The following is a 20,116-nucleotide window of genomic DNA, read 5'->3' on the forward strand; positions in this document are numbered from 1 at the left end:
GATGCTGAGGACAGTAAAGATGGAACAGTTGATTTAAAAGACGCAACTGCGTTGTCAGATAGAGACCGACTATAATGAAATTTACTTTCATGTCTCGAGAACTCAGTTATAAAAAACTCAAAGGTTATCAGAAAGTGGTCCGAGAGGACTGGATTATGTGGAAAGATTGTTATTTCCTCACACTCTATGACATAAGTCAGCACAAGGTCCAATGTATGATGGCAGGAGTGGGTGGAGCTATGTATTCTTTGAGTAAAACCAATTGAGTCTAAGATATTGCTAAAGGCTACATTGAGGCTATCATTTTCAATGTCCACATGAATATTGAAATCCCCCACTACAATGACCTTATCAGTATTTAGCACCAAATCAGATAAAAAATCAGAGATCTGATCCAAAAACTCAGAGTAAGGGCCTGGTGGACGATATAAAACTACAAACAAGAGTGGTTTTACAGTTTTGCAATCTGGATTAGGAAAACTAAGAATAAGATGTTCAAACAAACTGTAGCTATTAATCTGTAAGGGACTGATTAATAAGTCCGAATGAAAAATGGTTGCCACTCCTCCTCCTCGCCCTGTACTTCGAGCAATGTGATGAAATAAACACTTTGCATGACAAGAGAATAAAGAGAGACCTCCAAACATTTAAGCAAATTTATTATCTAAATGATTTTAAACAGTTTAGCAGAACTAACTCTCTAGTGATGGATGCTCATGGAATGGAATGTGAGGTGAAGTGTGTGATGGTGCGATGTCAGTTCAGAACCTCCGTTCTGGAGAAGCGAGTCTGAGTGGGAGATGATGTTTTGCTCCTAACTGATCAACGTTTGAACCGTGGTCATAAACAACATGAGACGCCATCTGTGTCGCTCTACATTACCCTTCAGTGAGACTCCCGTACAGATCAGGATGCCAGGTTCACGACCTTCCACTGGTACTGGAGCCGATGAAACAGCGTCGACAGCACGACGAACCAGTCATTGGATAGTCTCCAGATAAAAAGCGACAGGTGTTTCACAGCGTCAAAGGGACCCCCCTTTGGGTCAGCGAGTTCAGCTTTTATTCTGAAGGAACCGTTGTTTTGTTGATAACAACGACATGATTTCCCAGCTTGGCAGTTCTAGCTTAAAAAGAAAAGTACAGATGGCCGGTCCATACTTCACTTAGCATGCGATGAACTTCAGGGGATCTCGAGATCTCGTTGAATACTGAACTTAAAATGGCGTTGTTCTGTTTTATTAATCTTGATGTTTACAATTCTGGATGAATCACAGCAGACAGATTAAATAAACACCACAGAGACTCTTCCACGCTTCAGACATGAAGGTTCTGATTGGGTCTGCGGCAGCAATGTGTCATGTGATTGCTTACCTTTGTATCAGCGTGTCTAGTGGCTAGAATAAGTAATTTACTTATTAAAACATGAATCATAACATTGTGATTTCACAGATCGGTCACATGGTTATTATTGACCAACAGTTGTTTTGATTAGCTTTCTTAAAATAGAGTTCTTTGATAAATTAAAAGAAAAGAGTTAATTCTTCGTTCTTCTGTCTTCATCGCTGGAACGTAAACAGTTTAGAAGCGAATGCATGACCTTGAGGCTGTTTCATGCACATTGACACGTGTAAAAAGGAAACAGCTGTTAGAGGGGAGACATGGCTCCTTCATCACGTTACAATAATTAATTATGTTTATTTGATAATAAAACTGGAGACAGGGATGTAAGCCAAATCAAAACAACTCCCCCCTAGTGGCATGTTTCAGTACAGTTTTAAGCTCCGCCCCTCCACTGATGTTTTGATAAAAAAAGAAAATATTAATGCAGCTCAGATCGTTTTCTCCATGTATTCATGTTCCTTACATGTTTTGTAGTAATTAGTAATTTTCTAGTTTTTAACAAGTCAAGCCCATCTTGTAAAACCAAATGCCCATAACCCATAACTATGATTTAGTTCTTGTATTGACCTGGCTCACAAACAAATAAAAACAAATACTTTTAGCTCTTTGATGCCAAATTCCCAAGTTCTTGGGCCCCTATCTCTTTATTGGGAATTGTTCATTCCTCAAACTGAATTCTGTGCAAGTCTTGTTCCTCCTTGTGGAAGTTTAAAGTACTGCAGGTGCTAATTATATTTAGTTATTAATGTTTTAATATTGTTCACTTAAGCTAATAAGTACACAGGAGTAGTGTTGTGAAGTGTGTTGGAGCCACTAATGCGTACAAAGTAAAATGCACTTAAATACAAGTTAAAACCAATACAAAGTACATTGTAATTGGCTTACTGTTTAGCTCAGAAATACTGTTTCAGTACTATCAGTTATGATAGCTTACATTTAAGGGTATTTTACTTTGTATGTATAGTTTCAGTTCTTATAATTTTAAGAATCAGTTTGCATGCTTTTTTATGTAAAGCCTGCCGCACACGAGAGCAAACTGCTGAGCAAACGGCCTCGAACGACCGTTTGCTCAGCAGTTACGTCGCTGTGCAGCGCCTGATTTTCACATAGTTTTCCGCCTCACGGGGGTAAAAACTCACCGTGTGCTGCCGGCTGAGCTGAAATATTCTAGTGATCAATCAAAGTGCATTTTCCGCTCACATGACTCCTCAGTGTATTCAGATGCAGCTCCCTGCCCTGTCTGCATGTCAGAAAAATAAAGATCAGGTACCATGCAGATTGATGGGCCCACTGTTTCCACTACCCTCTCGAAGGATTCAGGATCCAGGCGGATGTACTATCGGAAGGATTCTGGGTCTTCCAGGTGCATCTCTTGGGGTAGATGGGCATAAACTCCTTGCCTGGCCCTTCCTTCCAGCCACCGTACCTATACCTTCCTAACCTTGAAATGACAGTGGCGGCGACGCCTCATCAACAGAAAAAAGTAGAGGCATTTCCTCTGTTTCCAGCTCTGTCTCCGCCTTGTTTATTTTTGGACATGCAGACAGGGGGCTGCCATCTTTGGGTCAGAGAACGCTTCGATTGGCCACTAGAATATTTCAGCTCAGCCAGCAGCTCACGTAGTGCGCACACGGCGAGTTTTTACCCTCCGTGAGGTGGAAAATATCAAACCAGTCAGATATTCACCTCAGCGGGAAACTCAGAGAAAATCAGGCACCCAGAGTGAGCAAACAACCTTGAATGACCGTTTGCTCAGCAGTTTGCTCTCGTGTGCGGCAGGCTTAAGATTAACTAACCAGATTTTACAGTGTATATTTACCAAGTAAAATGTTTTTTTATGTTTATACAAACAGTAGTCAATAAATAGATCAACCTTCCGAAAATCAAATATTCTGGTTGTTCATTTTCTAATTTGACATTTTTTTACAGTGCGATAAAAAAAACTTGTCTTAAAGATTTTAAAAAGTTTGAAACTTTTCTCAAAGAGCCTGAATTCACAAAAGAGCCTGTGTGAGAATAAAATAAGAGACAGGAAGTAGAAATGGAGCAACAAATAAGGGCTTATCAGACACAGTTTTTTTTGTCCCTGTGATCTCATCACGTATGTGCTGCTGAGGACCAGGATGATCTCCAAGCACGCTGCTGCAGGAATCACACTTCATAGAGACGCTGCTGTCATCTTAACTGCAACATTTACATTTTAAAATAATTTGAACGTGTCTTTTTGACATCTAAACTAAAAACGTTTAATGTTTGAAATCTTAGCTCCTTCTTCCTGCCAAAGTAAATTTAGCCTAAAGTTGTGTCGACTTTTACGGGGTGTGCAAATTATAATCCTACAGCGACTGCCTCATTTTCTCACACAGGCTCTTTTTTCCCTCCTTTTGCTCCTACACGCACACACACACACACACACACACACACACACACACACACACACACACACACACACGCACGCACGCACGCACGCACGCACGCACACACACACACACATACCGTCCTTCTATTATTGGACTACTGTCCCCAAAACACACACTCTGCTGACATGTAACACTGTAGTTTGATCCAGACCTCCCGTTCATTTGTTTAGCCATGAAGGTCTATGAAGTTGATACGTGTTTACATATTTGTTCACCCTTTCACTCTTTTCCAGTAATCATAGCTGCTGGCTTGACTTGTGTGTGTGTGTGTGTGTGTGTGTGTGTGTGTGTGTGTGTGTGTGGGTGTGTGTGTGTGTGTGTGTGTGTGTGTGTGTGTGTGTGTGTGTGTGTGTGTGTGTGTGTGTGTGTGTGTGTTACTCTCACTGCTGAATTACACAACTCTTTCCACCCTGGGGCAAGAGAACTGCTCAGATGTGACCTGATGATTTTATTGCATCAACAGCCCCCCCCTGCCCCCCCCCCCACACACACACACACACATGCACACACATGCACGCACACAAAAACTTGTGTCTCTGCCTCTCATCCACCGCTTTTTTTTTCTTTTTGTCTCCACATCTGCTAATCTGTTCAGGGAATAGCGAAAGACCGAGTTTTCCAAACCTCTGTGCATTTACGTGTCATGCAATTCATCACCGCCGGAGTCTTGGAAGAGCAGAAGTTCTGAGAAAGTCAGACTTGGACCTAGAAGTGGACCCCGAACCCCAAATCAGATTACAGGTTGCTCAACCAGTAGCTCAGAGCAGGAAGTGGGTTTATTGGAGGTTTGGGGGCTTGACTCAGAAAAGAACAAGAATGTTTCTCTTATCGAAGTCTTGAAGGCAAAATCAGCCGGATCTACATCTTTACTTAGTTGAAAAAGGCAAAGGGAACCTCTAAATATGACCTGCATGAATCTGGAAATTTAATAAAATAGTGAAGGGAACTGCTAGTTTGCATAAACACAAACCGTCTGAGAACAGATGAGCTCATCGCTTCTCTGTCGTTGTGAGCTTGCCACCGTTTGATTGAGCCGAACAGTGCAGTTCACCGCTATATGGCCGAAAATGACTCCTTGTATGAATAGGATGACACAAGCCAAGATGGTTGGAGGAGGCCTCAGATGCTCCTACCCCTCCATCCTGCTCCTGTTACAACACAGTCACGGGGAAATGATTCAAGAGAAACAGACGTAGTGTATCAACTTCTCAGTTTTACAGTCAAATCCCGAAAAGAGCAGCTTCTCCTGCTTTTGCTGAGGCCTTAGAAGTCAATCATGCATGGGACACAACTCAGTAAGCACGGGGCTGTCTGCAAAGCCATTAGAGCTGTTCGGACCCGATCATGCCCTCAGGTCTTTGTGTTTCCATCACGGTTCATCTCTGACTGATCGTGACAGGGAGCAATGATGGGCACCAAGTGAAAGGGAATTCTCTCTGGCTACTTGTCATTTCGTATTAGCTCGACTTAACTTCACCCCAAATCTGTGTGACTGTTGCCACCCATTATCGAGGACAACAGAAGGTGTACAATGTCATTGGTGCATTGTGCATTCCTTGCTTATTTCAGTGCAAACAATGTCTAAAGTCTGAAAACTACTAACATCATCCCTATTCAAACAGTCAGGATTAAAGTAACTCAAAAACCCCAAAAAGTTTAACTTCTGCAGTTATTTAAAAATTTTGAAGCCCCGCAAGTGAAAGCAATATAAATTAAGTGGTAACAAATGTGAAACGCAGGTTTTTATATGATTTATACTCACCATTTGTGTGAAATATAAGAAAATAATGAGAGGTTGCATGTTAATATGCCCTGAAAGTAAGAGTTATGGCTTTTTGCCTGGGAAAGTTGTTAAGCATCAATCTCAGAGAAAGAGCACTTGAATTTATTACTCCAGTAGAAGAAGAAATAAAAAAGGAAACATCTGTGCTTGCAGGAAACAGGTGTGGTTGGTGAGATTCAAGTAAGAAAAATTCATGTTTTTCTTACTTATGAGAAAATGGCGTTTGAATATGGCAGACAGAACCGGTGGATACATTAATCTGGTGTTGAGCGCTTTCACAGATCTCATATGTTTGATTAGTTTTTAAAGGGACTTTTGTGGCTTCAAAGAAAGCTCATACAGTTTTGTCTTATTTATTAATCAGTCATGATCATAAAGTCTTGACAAACACAAATTTGTGTCCGGATCATTGTCTATTCATTACTCTTCACAGGGCGAATGTCAACCAGACCTCAGAAATGAGGTCTAACTTCCCATCGAGCCACTGTCCTGCTATGACTTTTTCCTCTTCTCATGCTGTTTTTGTTCCACTTGGGCTGTAAAAGAAATTGCATCAAAACCCAAAAAGACAGAGCACAGGGGAACGAAACACCGTCGTGTTTTGGGATCATCAAGCATTACTTGAGCCTTCTTTTAAGGATGACAGGTGTGAAGTGCAAGCGGTGAGTTTAAATCAAAGTAAAGTTGAGATAAAAGGTGAAAATGGTACGGCTTTAAATTATTTTAGACACTAAAAAGTTCCTTCACACAGAGATAAATGTGTTTGCTACTGCAGCAGTTTCTCTAGATTTCTGGCTATTTAAGTACAGTGATGAAGTACTTTGTTATATTCCATCACTGTTTGAATACAGTTACATAAATGTAATGGTTGTTACGTTAAAACTAAATACCTTTTACTCTTTACATTTAAGCAATTAGATTTAGTGGAACCAGTTGACGTATTTTCCATCCATCCATCCATCTTCAGCTGCTTATCCGGAGTCGGGTCGTGGGGGCATCAGCCTAAGCTGGGATGCCCAGACTTCCCTTACCCCAGCTACTTGGGCCAGCTCTTCCGGGGAATCCCAAGGCGTTCCCTGGCCAGCCGAGAGACGTAGACCTCCCAGTTGGACGTGCCTGGAAAACCTCACCAGGGAGGCATCCCGGAGGCATCCTGACCAGATACCCAAGCCACCCCAACTGACTCCTCTCGATGTGGAGGAGCAGCGGATCTACTCCTAGCCCCTCCTGGATGATCGAGCTTCTCCCCCATCTCTAAGGGAGAGCCTAGACATCCTGTGGAGAAAACTCATTTCGGCCACGTGTATCCGCGATCTTGTTCAATCGGACACTATCCAAAGCTCATGACCATAGGTGAGGGTAGGAACGTAGATCAACTGGTCAGTCGAGAGCTTCACCTTCCAGCTCAGCTCTCTCTTCACCACGACAGACCGGTACAACGCCCGCATCACTGCAGACGCAGCACCAATCCGCCTATCGATCTCACGCAGACAGCTTGGTCAAGTAAATTCAATCTTTCAGTTCTTAGAGTGCAGACACATACTTGATCACATACAAGGTTGAAATACTACGTATATAAACATTTCAAATTATTTTAAATGATAAAAAAATGCAACCCAGACTAATACTGATTTTCTTTATGATGGCGATTCTCTTCCCTGGGAGTGAAACAATCACTTTACGTCGTATTACGACAAGTTACATAATAGACAAAATCTGCTATTAATGTAAAGAAATCCCATGATAAAAATGAGGTTCGTAACACTTATTCTCTTCCAGTAAATTATTTATTGTCCAAAAGAAAAAAAGAAAAACCTATTAGGACTAAGAACATCCAGTGAATGGCAGACAAGTTCCCCTCTTCTCCTTTCTGTCCATCCGCCCAAGTAGATGCAGGGAAAAGGCCATTGCTGCTGCCTGGCCAGAAAAAGAAAAGCTTGGCTCGACGTCTTAGTTCATTGACTTTCCATTGCAAATCCAACAGGCATTCTGTGTCAGCTCTCCTTCCCTCTGACCACAGCTATGGTTTCGGCTACGGCAGCGAGTCTGCCCATTCTCCTTATGTGTTTGAAGATAATGCCCACAGTTTGGAAAGACAGGAACTTAGGGAATTTTCAAGAAAAAAATCATGCAACTTGGAGGAATTCTGACCATTCAGGAGAGCATTTTCTGTATTTATGACTCTTGAGAAATTTTCACACAATGTTAAAACACTGGCTAGAGTCAAAATTTAGAATATCACGATTGACACTGCAGAGGTGGTGTAGCCACTCAATAATGTGTTCAATTTAAATCAAACATTGTAGTCCAACAAGCCAGAACATTGTATCAATTAGAAACCTGATTCAAATCCTGGATAAGCCCCCAATTTGTATTGTTATTCTTTTGGTTACAACATAAAATGAACAGTGGACACATCGCTGGCTTGTTTAAGAATTAATTATTAAAATCTGTTGAAAGCATCAACAAACCAACACAACCAATCAGCCAACTGTCCCAGAGGTGACGTCACCAAGGAGGCTGTAACTGTAACTTTATGAAGCATTTCATTCATTTAAGAGGCATTTTCCTACATCCTTCATCACACTCAGCTGTTCTCTGGGAACGCTGGCACTAGATGTACATCAGCTTAGATATATATTTAATCTATTTTTTTTTTCATTTCGCATTTTAGGTGTGTTTAAGTTTGGTTTGCGTTAAAAAATACTTTTTATTCAGACCTGACTAGGGAAATACAAGAAGATAGTAGGCCAAAGAAGAATGTCTACATTTTTAAGGAAAAAAATCTGTCTTATAAAAGCATGTTTCCCTCCAGAGTGTTGTCAGTGTGGCCACATGGTCAGTTCTTGTCATCATCAGGGCTCAGAGTCTAGAAACATCACACATAGGCTGAGTCAGTGAAGACATGCGTTACAACCTGTCGTTTGTGTGTCCTCTCAGCTACATTTACAGGACTTGACAATCATGTTGGAGAGCTGCTCCACTTTTGGAGTTCGTCCAGAGTAATAGAGTATCGTGAGGGGTTCCAGGTCCTGGGGAACGCAGCATGGGGAGGCTGAGGCAGATGGATTCAGAGTGTTGTAAAGACTCAGCAGCTGTTGAAAAACAAAATAGAGGTTAACAAAGTTTACAGCAGTATCTTTTCTTTACTGTCCTCTGAGTTTGAAGTCCTCCTTACCGAGCTATGTGTCATGTCTGAGCTCCTCAGGTAAGGGCATGGCCCCGAGCAGTAGTTGGCATCATACCCACTTGGCTCATGGATCCACTTCCAGTCCAAATCCCGTCGGAAATCTATGTGGAGACGACGAACGCAGCAGCTCTCCTCTATGTTTCTGTGACCAGGACACATGAATGTCATGTAAAAAACCTCCAAATATTTAGCAAACCTAATCAGGTTTGTGTTCACGAGTATTAGTTTAATTCATTCCTTACGAGAAGCAGTAGTTTGTGTCCAGCGCTCTTTTCCGTCGGCGTGATGACTGAGTTTCCAGGCGGTGAGGTGGGATCATCATCAGGATGAGGTGAGGAAGATACTGCTCCTTGCTCTTCTTCAGGTGATCCAGGTCCAAGCGACTGTACTCCTCTTCTCCATCAACACCTTCAACAACAATGATTCATCAATGACACCTTTTACTTTCATCCAGTTATGGTTTAATTCACAGTTTAATGGCATAAGATGATGAGATGAGATAAAAATGATCATCAAAGCTCACCTTTAAATTTCACCTCCAGCGCTTCGTTTTCATTGTCAATGATGTCACCATTTGGACCGAAGGTGTGGCAGGGACAGTGGACACTGATCTCCAAACCCAGATTAGATCCTAAAGACAAACAATTATAGAAAAGATCTGATGTTCTCTTAATGAATGGGTTTGTATTTATTATGCGAATGATGTGTACCTCTGTTTATCAGCCATTCTCGCACCGTTTCAGTTACGTCGAAGGAGACCCATTCTGGAGAACTTCTGGTCAAAACGACCTTTGCTCCAATATAGCGCTGTTTCCTAACGTGTTCATTTGGCCTCAAAATCTGCAAAATAACCAGAGACAGTTGAAAGCTTTAATGTCTTATGGTAATTTTATATAATTCTTTATTTCTGTGGCAGACATGCAGAAAAGTCTGTTTGACAAATAAAGAAACTTTTAACATATTTGTAACCCAAAGTGAAAACTAATGCTTTGTATACACCCGTTGTCATTTTGATTATTTTCATCAGTTATTAGTTTAGTCTGACTAGCATAAGGCTATATAAATTGATGTTCCTATCTTTTTTAAGGTGTTAAACAGCTCAACTGCATGGAGTCTGATGAAAAATCAAAAATGTATTGGCTGTTTTTTAATATGCGTTCTTGTCTGGGCTTGTGTACTCACATACTAGTGAAGCGTTGTCAGCCCAAGTGCTGTTTCAATCCAAGCATCATGGCAAGTTTGCTCAAAATTCTCCGCCCATTGTATGGAGGATGCATCAACGCATCCTTCTGCAGACTTGGGCCGGTAAAGTATCCCATGATGCATTGCGTCTCAAACCATTATCCACCAAATGGAAAATTACAGAGAAGAAAGCTCATAATTGTAGTGATTTTATATCGATATACATGTAATTAGGTCTAAATAATTAAATATAAAGTTGTGTGTAACTTGTACAAGTAGCTGTATATATTTGTTTCTTTTTTTCTACCCTTAGTAGTATCGCAAAATGCTAATTACTAACCCACAATCAAAATAAAATCAGCCTTAAATATCTCTGTCTTGATGAAAAAGAGAAGTTTTTCTACATTTAACACTGGTAAACTGGTATTTGGTATGATTTTGGTTAATATCCCTCTAAACTGTGTAATATCAGGTGTTATAATAATAATAATAATAATGCATTGAACTTATATAGCACTTTTCTAGACACCCAAAGACACTTTCACACACTCTCACATTCACACACTGCTAGTGATGGTAAGCTACTTGTAGCCACAGCCGCCCTGGGGAGGTCTGACAGAGGCGAGGCTGCTATTTGGCGCCATCTGCCCCTCTGACCACCACTAACACAGGCAAGTTGGGTGAAGTGTCTTGTCCAAGGACACAACAGCAGGATACCCCTGGCGGGAGCTGGAATCGAACCCATGACCCTCCGATCATGAGGCAACCCGCTCTACCACCTGAGCTACTGCTGCCCCAAGGTGTTGTGCAACAATGTAATGAGGATGTGATTGTGAGTGTGTATGTGGTATATGTTTTATTTATTCATTTAATTTTATTACTTGTTTTTATCACTTTTATGCACCATATGAGATAGCGCTACTTTTTAATTTTGTTGACAATGACAATAAAGGCAATCAATTCTATTCTATCAATTTTGATTTAAGGTGGACCAAATATTATACAAATAAAATGTGTTATTTTGTTATTTAAGGGACAAATTCGACCCCCCCCCCCCCCCCCCCGATTTTCAACCATAAAAAAACAGCGCTTGTTGCTCATTCTCCAGTACTCGGTGGAATGGACTTTCTGCTGTAGTTGCCAAGAGCGTTCTTGAAAAGTGCACAAGAACGTACTATAGCATGCTTGGGTACTGAGAAATGGCCATTTTCTTTTGTGTTTGTTGAGTTCACTTTACTTCCTGTTTTTTTTTTTATGTGAGTCAGTTTGACTTCTGCTTGCACCACACACCTGGTCCTCATTAGTTAATCAGCACACCTGCTTTCTGCTTTTAGATACAAACAAGGTGATTTTGTTTACAGCCAACTTCGCTTTATTTTTGTTGAACCAGCTCTGTACTTGTCGTGCCATCATCTGGATTAGGTTCAGTGCTTCTGTTTTGTTCCTTTGCTTATTTAAAATAAAACAACATTTACTTGGACCACTCTGAACTTCTGCATTTGGCACCGTTGATCTTCTCCCTGAACTGCGACTAAAAGGTGTGACTATTCTAATGTTGTGCCGACTCCAACATCATAGCAGCTAATGGAGCGGCTCATGTTTATTCACTTTCAGGACTTCCAGACCTTAAACGACTCAAGCAGACAGACCGATGTTGCGCCTCATTGCTGTTGCATAATCTTTGAGTATTTTTAGAAGAGAATCAATACCATCAGAATTTACTGACCGAGTGTTGAAATGATATTATTCATGTTCCAATTCACAATTGAAGACTGTCAAAAAGCATTCTGATGTGGTCTGGAAGTACTTTAATCTGGCCTAAAATAGGACTAATATGAAATCCAAGACTTCTGGAAAACGCTGTCCGTGCTAACCACAGCTCAGACAGTTTGTGTGATCTGAGACAAAAAGATTTTTAAATCATTATTCAGCAACAGAAAATACTTTCCCCCAGTTTTTTGCTCTAATTCATCCCAGTCCTAATGGAACGGATACATTTATTGCGTCTCGCCTTCTTTTCACCATGTGACCTAAAGTTGTTTCTTTTGGCCTCATCGCTAAAAGAGCTTCTAACTGAATATGGGGTAACTTATTTAATGGAAATGGATGAAATGGGCAGAAGGACAAGGAAACGGTACCTTTACGCACCTGGTAGAGCTCAATCCGCTGTTCACTCCTTTTGGAACTGGAGTTTGGGATTTTCAGGGCTCGGAACTCCGCTCTGAAGAGGTTGGTGGAGTTTCTCTCCATGGCAGAGACATTGAAGCGGAAAATCTTGGAGCTGCCTTTAGGACAGTAGAACAGGTCGTCTGGAGTTGGGGAAAACAGAGAGAACCTACTTAGCATGGAGTGTCATGGAAAATAAACAAACATCAAATATGATCTGTAGGATTTGATACCTTTGAGTTTGATGGCGACCTTTTGTCATTAGGTCAACCTTGTCTGTCGGCAAAACATGTCAGGAAACAGATTTGAATGAAACTGGCAGGCCTTTTAAAGACCAAGTTCACTAGTTTTTTTTCTATACATTTCCTGTGGTTTCTAGTATAAATGGATGCTTTGTTAGCTGATCTGTTAAAGTTAAAGTCAAGTTAAAATCCCATTAGTTGTCACACACACTGATGTGTGTGTGAAATTTGTTCTCCGGATTTGACCCATCCCCTGGGGGAGCGGTGAGCTGCAGACACAGCCGCGTTCGGGAACCATTTGGTGGTTTAACCCCCCAATCCAGCCCCTTAATGCTGAGTGTCAAGCAGGGAGGCATTGGGTCACATTTTTTCAAAGTCTTTGGTATGACCCGACCAGGAATCGAACCCTGATCTCCCAGTCTCAGGGCGGACACTCTACCACTAGGCCACTGAGCTGTGTGGGGACAATAAGCGCTGGCGCTCCTGGTTCAGGAAGTAGAAGTTAGTCGGAGAAGAAGAAGCAGAAAACGGCAGGATTTGGAGTCGTACTCATTATTTACTGATATTTGGACATCTCTCCTCTGATTGGCTAACAACAACACCACTCTACCTCTGACGGTTTGCTTTGCAACATAACTGTTTTATCGACTTTTTTTCTCTCCTGGCAATCACAGAGTACAGACGCTTCTGCTTTTGCTCCCATATCTTTTTTCCCAAGGCTCTTTTGTCCTGTCTGCCTACAGAGCGCTTCTCTGCATTTCTTCTGGAAATCCATATTTTTTAGAATGGATTTAATTAATTGGTCATTCAACGCGATTGATAAGATTTTTTCTACGATGAGAACGGAGGAGGGGGCTCCCACTTGCCCTCATGAGACGCACGCAGCGGGATATATGCTCGATTCCTGGAAGGAGGGGAAGATCATATGTCTCTCTCAGCTGTCCATTGAGGACGTCGAAGATATGTGGATATTTGGCCTGATGGTCACTGGATTTCTTCTGATTGGAGTGGGAGGATATCAGGTTTTCCGGAAAATTGGGAAGACGGGAGCGATTGGAGGGCGACCCGCACCCATGGACAGCATCGACCGGGAGGAGACCTCACAGACTGGGACGTTACTCGAGGTGAATCGTAAGCTGGACAATGTCTTAGATGGATGTCATCTCGGAGAGGGTCACCGGACGGTGTGGAGATGTTTAATAACCCGAATTGGCTTCACTGAAGGACTGGAATGACCAATTACAGACTGAAGGCAGAGGGGAACATTATCTTTGCCTGACCCAAACACAGTCTTGTTATCCTAATCTGACGCCAAGGCAGCCTTGAAGCTGCTAATAACAACCCCCACGAAGGAAGGAATGCAGACAGATGCTGTGGAAACTCAAATGTGCTCTGCGCTCCTCCCAAGATCTCTCTCCCTCCTGTGGATACAGCTGGCTGAGCGCTACAAATGGCTGCTGCCCCCCCACCCCCCACCCCCCCGCCTCCCTATCGGAGTCTCATGTTGTGAATGTGTAAGTTCGTGCTTATCTGTTTGAGGTGTTTTTTTGCATAGTACACCTACGCCCTGTCGGGAGTAACTCTGGTATGCCTCTTTTTCCCTCCCCCAACTTATCCTCATGTAATTCCCTTTTCATCTATTAAGGTAGCGCGACTCGTGTTGCGAATGACTGCAGTCACCAATTCTTGTCATGTGTCTTGCCCATGTATGTCTGATCTCTGAATTGTGTGTACTGAAACTCAGTTTCATTTCTCTGTATGTCTTGCACATGTGGTAGAATTGACAATAAAACAACTTTGACTTTGACTCTACTAATAACAGCAGACTAGCAATAGAGTTGCTAATGCTAACATTAGCTTCTACTAGCTGAGACATTCTCTGCTGTTTTGTGGATGCTAAACCAACAACAGTCCTCCCCGTTGCGAGCAAAGATGGTTGCGTCCATGAATACTAAGATCACAATGACAGATCTGAGTGGCTTTTTCTGATCTGAGTGTTTCTCCGTTTATTTTATCGGTATCTAATGAATAAAATGGGAGTAGAAGACTATTTGCATGTTCAGTCTGCATGTTGAACTTCTTGACCGATCGTATTTCAAGAATAGCAAACGGTAACAAACCTGCTCTTTTTAATGCCCATGAGAACAGATTTACTATGCATTAACAAAGGCCGCATCCCATTCCTGCAACTGTGCATGCTGGTTTGTCCTGTAAAACTAAGCTGAACTGATTCTGGATGGAATGCAGCCTGAAATTACTGCTGCTCTTTTAGTTTTATTTCTTTAACCTTTATTATCCTTTCTAGCCATTTCCAGTTTATTCTGGAAGCCCTTTTCTGTGTGTTCAGTCTTTTGGCCATTAAAACCCATCAAGACAAAAAAACATCGTTTTTAATTTGTTAAATATTCCGTTTTTGCTATTGAAACAGTTAAACGATAGTGGCTCATACTCTTTAGCATGTAAGAATTTGTGATAAACATGAAAACACAATTTATCAATCTAACTTTGCAACATCGAATGATTTAGACGCAAGGGTGCCCAATCCTGGTCCTGGAGGGCCGGTATCCAGCAGGTTTTGTGGTTTTTCTGCTCCAACAGACTTGATTCAGTGGTTGAATCACCTGTGCAGCAGCTCATCAGGCTCTGCAGAAGCCTGTTAATTAGCTGCTGATTGAAATCAGGTGTGTTGAAACAGAATTCAAACTAAAACATGCAGGACACCGGCCCTCCAGGACCAGGATTTGGCACCCTTGATTTAGAGACAGTAGCAGCTCTAGCTTGAACTATTTTGGATAAAAATATACCAAACTAAACAAAATGCCTCAAACTAAAGCCTAAAATTATTAGTGCAAAAATTAATAATAATAATAATAATAAACCTTTTTGCTTAAAATTAAAGTGTCACAAGTTCATTTAGTTTCATTTAGTTTAGTTTAATTTAGTTTCATTTAGTTAAAAAAATCATATAGTTGGATTGTAACCATTCTGATATCTAAGTTGACCAAAATTTCACAGCTAAATGTTTTAAACTAAATATGTGTGTTTCCATTACCAGAACTTCAGGGTAAAGTTACAGAAACCTCCTAACATGCACGTGTCTGCACTTGACTGGGCCGACTGAACGGCCATTTTCAGGAGAGCTCCTGAGTACCTGATCAGGGGTAGGCCCCTGGTAAATGGCCTGGGGCAGTTGGTGGGCGGGAATGCTTTTTAACTCTGTTGGATATGACGCCAACTTTCTAGGAAATGCATACGGCATTTAGGAAAACACAAGTTGTTGGTGTTTTTGCCGCGTTTTGCGTGTCTTGCTCCAGTCGATGACATGACTCACAACGATGACGGCTAAGAGAACCGGGCCTTCTGATCTTCGGTCAGTTTCCCATCGCTGCATTTACCCTGAAGTTCCGGTAATGGACACCCTCACCTATGAATCAAGCCTGAAAGCACAACATTTTTTATTAATGTCATTGAGATTAACTCATTAACTTTAATTTCTTTTCCAAAATCAACATTTGATTTAATTTTCATGGAGAATTTACAAAAGTTCAGTTAGATCCTGCTTTATTCACCTGCTTCGTATTGCAGGCTTAAACGTCACTGTCATGTGACCATTTAGAAACGGTGATATATGCATTTATAATTTCTCATCTGGATTGTTGTAATTCTCTCTATGCTGGAATGAATCAAGCTTCAATATCCAGACTACAAATGGTCCAAAGTTCAGTCACTAGGTTTCTGAGGGGGGCCAGAAGAAGGGAATATATCACTCCTGTACTGTCATCCCTGCATTGGCTCCTATTTGTTTTATTTATTTATTTTAGGTTCTTGTTTTTGTTTTTAAATCACTGCTGGGAACTGCACCAACATCTGTGTAATGCTCTAGCCCAGAACGATCCATCACGGCCACTTAGATTCTAATACAATGGACCTTTTGAAAGTTCCAAAGGTAAATCGGGTCACCAGAGGTGAGCGGACTTTTTCATTCCTGAGACCCAAATTATGGAATGGTCTCCCGCTGGTGGTTAGGCAGGCTCCATCACTGGATGTTTTTAAGAGTAGATTAAAGACCCATTTTTTTGTTTGGTTTTCTGCAGGAGTTGGGGTGAGTCTTGTTTTATTCTCTGTATTTTATTGTCTCTACTGCTATTGTCTGGGTATGAGATGGGTTTTATATTTTCTTAGATTTTACTATTTTTTTATCTTTTTATTTTATTTTACTTATTTTTAACAAAATGGTAAAAAGGTTATTTGATTTTAATTGCATCATGTAAAGCACTTTGGGCATGATAAGTGTAAGAATGTGCTTTATACATGAATGATGATGGAATCTCTGACCTCCAGACAACTATATATTTTTTCATCAATATCTGATTTAATAACAGAGCATTTATTTTCTGCAGCAGCTCCACAAAGCTGCACTGATCTGAGATCAGGTTGCATCTGAGCTCCTAACAAGTCCTGTGATGTAAAAACACTTTTAGACTGACCATTATAGCCTCCGAGGTGACTTCTTACCAAAAAAGCTGCAGGAATGTTTTTAAGAAGCTGATTCAAAACCACATTGTACACGCAGCACAAAGGCGGGTACAGACACTGGACCAGAGATGTCCCAGACTGACCTGAGGGAAAAGAATGTCGTAAAAAATGTACAATGAATCCACTTTATGGTGTTTACACAGGTGGAGGGAGGCCAAATCGCACCTGAAATAGGGTTTTGGGGGTTTGGTTGAGAAAAAAACGAAATATAACTGTTTACTTTAGGTATTCACACAACAGATTTACTTTTATTTGTCCTCGTTTCTGCTTCTCATCCAATCAGAGGTGATTATATTAAAATAAATCCTTGACATGTTTGGGGGGGGGGGGGGGGGGGGGGGACAAATATGTCTTGCATATTCTTTTGCCTCCGGCTCATTTTCTAAATTAGCACCAGGTCGTCATCTTTGTCCAAAACAGAACGGTGCTGAGGGAAGCTCAGCTTTTGGGAAACACCTGTTGATTTCAAAGAGATGATGACGCAGTAGTCTGGACACACACACACACACACACACACACACACACACACACACACACACACACACACACACACACACTTGTCCTTTTCAATAAAACCACATGCTGCTTGAATCATTTTCAAATATTGACACATGTCCCCAAGGTTTTTCCACTTCCTGTTTAGGATTTTATAATGGAGAAACAACATAAGATGTGACATCATCCGTCAAAAACATGCTCTGACTTTGATTTGAGCATCTTTAAAGCCCCCCCTGAGAGGAGGTTGGCTAAGGAGATCCATGTCTCCTTGTTAACGAGGAGGTCCCAGCTATCATCCAGCTCCTCCTGTTAACTTTTCCTACTTTCTTTGCCTAAAGGCATCCCGATCCGCCTGGGCAGATGTCCCTCTCATTTAGGCCTGACTGGAAAGGAAATGGGAACATCTGGAAAGTGGAACATGATCCATAAAAGAGGGGAGGGGGAAAATAAAAGAAAATCAGGAGGGGAGAGGAGAGGGTAGTAGTAAAAGGGGGACTGACCTTCCTGGAACACAGGTTGAGTCTTTAAAGCAGGTTGGAGAGCCAATCAGAAGGCTCAGCTGGCAGGTTTTAACATTACATTGTGTGTGTGTGTGTGTGTGTGTGTGTGTGTGTGTGTGCGCGTGTGTGTGCGCGTGTGTGTGTGAATGACTGTATTGTGAAGCGCCTTGGGGGGTTCCAGGACTCTAGAAGGTGCTATATCAAATACAGGCCATTTACCATTATAAATTACACTCGTGTTTCTTGTTGGTGTGAGTTTTGTTTACTTTTTATTCTCTTAGTGTATATTTGGTTTTATAATAATTTGATGTCAGTATTTGGTTAAATAAAGATTTACATTGTTTGGCCACTATTACAAGACAGAATTGTTTTTATTCTAGTGACATGCTTGGGCATCGGTTAGAAAATATTCCCAGCTTGGCACATAAAAGCGCTCCGGTGCGTAATTACGCATTTGGAGACGCTGAAAAGCCTAAGTTCACAGTTGCCTGCTTTAAAAGGACATAACTTACTGTTTTCCGGTGGTCCGTACATCATGCTGAATTTATACACCTCCTTGGCATAATATTCCGTCTCTGTGTTGCCCTGGCCGCAGCTCTGCTTCCGATCCCTCCCCAGCTGCTCCAGTAGCTCCTTCGTGCTGTTGTACAGCGCCTGGATCTGATACGGGACTTTGTTCGGTCCCAGGGAGTGCGGGGGGCTCGTCAGCCGCAGTTTGCTCAGAATCTGACCTCGTATCGCCTCGACCCGCTTCCTCTTCACATGGTCGAGATCCACGGTGGCGCAAGTGGACAGAGGTGAGCTCAAAGTAGCGCAGTTGACGAGGAGGACAACTAGCAAAGCCTTACCCAGATGCATCTCTCTGCACGCATTTGACTCTGGAGGCAAATACTAAAGATGCGTCTTAAAGATTAATAACCAACTCCAGTCTTTCTTGGTTTCACTGGAAATCCAAATGTGCGCCCTCCCATCAAAGATCTCTCAATTTAAAGTCTTAAAACAAGATCTCCCGAGTTTATAAACGTCATATTTCTGCAGAGAGGAAAAAGTGTCTCATTCTTAAGTCGTCCCGCTGCTCGGCATGGTCTCCTCTCCTCTGTGGCATCAGAGTCTCTTGATTATCTCTGAGTAGACAGACCGCAGCCTGTCACGTTACCGACGTCAAAGCGGCTCTGAGCCGCAGATATGGCCTCGTGTGAGTTTTATAGGCTTCCTGACGTTTGATGGAGGAGGGACTGCAGCCGAATTACTCAGGGCCCACTGGACAACAGAATGGGAATAATAACCAGTCCCTATTAAAGTGGGACCGGTGTCAAGTCAGCCTCCAATTCCAGCATTGCAGTCAAGCCAGCCTCAAGTTTGTTTTCTCTTTCCCGTCTATTCAAGCGATTACGGGAATGGATGTGGAAACCGGATTTCAAAATAAAATTCAGCTTCGAGTGAATTATCAGATATTTTAAGAACATAATAACAAATAATTTAGGCTTGTTCACTATTAGCACCCTGTCAATATCAAGGCCATCTTATTTTGGATTTCAAAGTAAAAGCCCTGTGAATTTTCATTTTTGAACTACTCTTTCAATTACTTCAGAATGCTCTTCAAAGCAAAAGTCATATTTCCAAAGAGTAGTTGCATTTTGTATCAACACAATCAAACTACAGCAATTTGAAGTTGTCCACATTTGACCGACTCTTTTAACGATTTTAAAATGCTCTAAAATGGAAAATTGCTGTTTCCACAGGGTACTTCCACTTTAGATCAACAGTATACAACCCCAAAGTGATACCATATCAATATCAAGTCATTCTGATGTTGCCTTCCAAAATAAAGGCCTTTTTAAATTGCCCATATACGACCAAACTTTCAGTGATTTCAAAAGGCTCTAAAATGGAAAATTGCTGTTTCCACAGGGTAATTCCACTTTAGATCAACAGTATACAACCCCACAGTGATACCATATCAATATCAAGTTATTCTGATTTTGTTTTCAAAAATAAAAGCCCTTTCAAATTGTCCATAATTGACCTACCTTTAACGATTTCAAAAATAAAACACAGAAAACAAGCAATGATATAACACAGTACACAACAGCAAGTATCACAGCCACAACCTATAAGTATAAGTAACAGTAGATAATAAATATTGGTGTCAGCACGGCCCCTGCCGAGAAACATTATCATCTACATGTATTTAAA

General features: G+C 41.5%; 1 protein-coding gene across 1 annotated transcript; it reads right to left on the minus strand.

Moving 5' to 3' along the window:
* Positions 1 to 7,228: 7,228 nt before the first annotated feature.
* Positions 7,229 to 19,230, minus strand: LOC107377518 (transforming growth factor beta-3 proprotein). The gene is made up of 7 exons (XM_015947165.3): positions 18,433 to 19,230; positions 12,127 to 12,287; positions 9,507 to 9,636; positions 9,320 to 9,427; positions 9,039 to 9,204; positions 8,785 to 8,938; positions 7,229 to 8,701 (listed from the first exon to the last, which is right to left on the minus strand). Exons 1-7 carry the CDS (start codon positions 18,776 to 18,778, stop codon positions 8,543 to 8,545), a joined length of 1,224 nt encoding a protein of 407 aa, XP_015802651.3. The 5' UTR covers positions 18,779 to 19,230; the 3' UTR covers positions 7,229 to 8,542.
* Between the last annotated feature and the right edge of the window lie 886 nt (positions 19,231 to 20,116).

This window comes from Nothobranchius furzeri, chromosome 2 (assembly GCF_043380555.1).
Source record: "Nothobranchius furzeri strain GRZ-AD chromosome 2, NfurGRZ-RIMD1, whole genome shotgun sequence".
NCBI classification, from domain to species: Eukaryota; Metazoa; Chordata; class Actinopteri; order Cyprinodontiformes; family Nothobranchiidae; genus Nothobranchius; species Nothobranchius furzeri.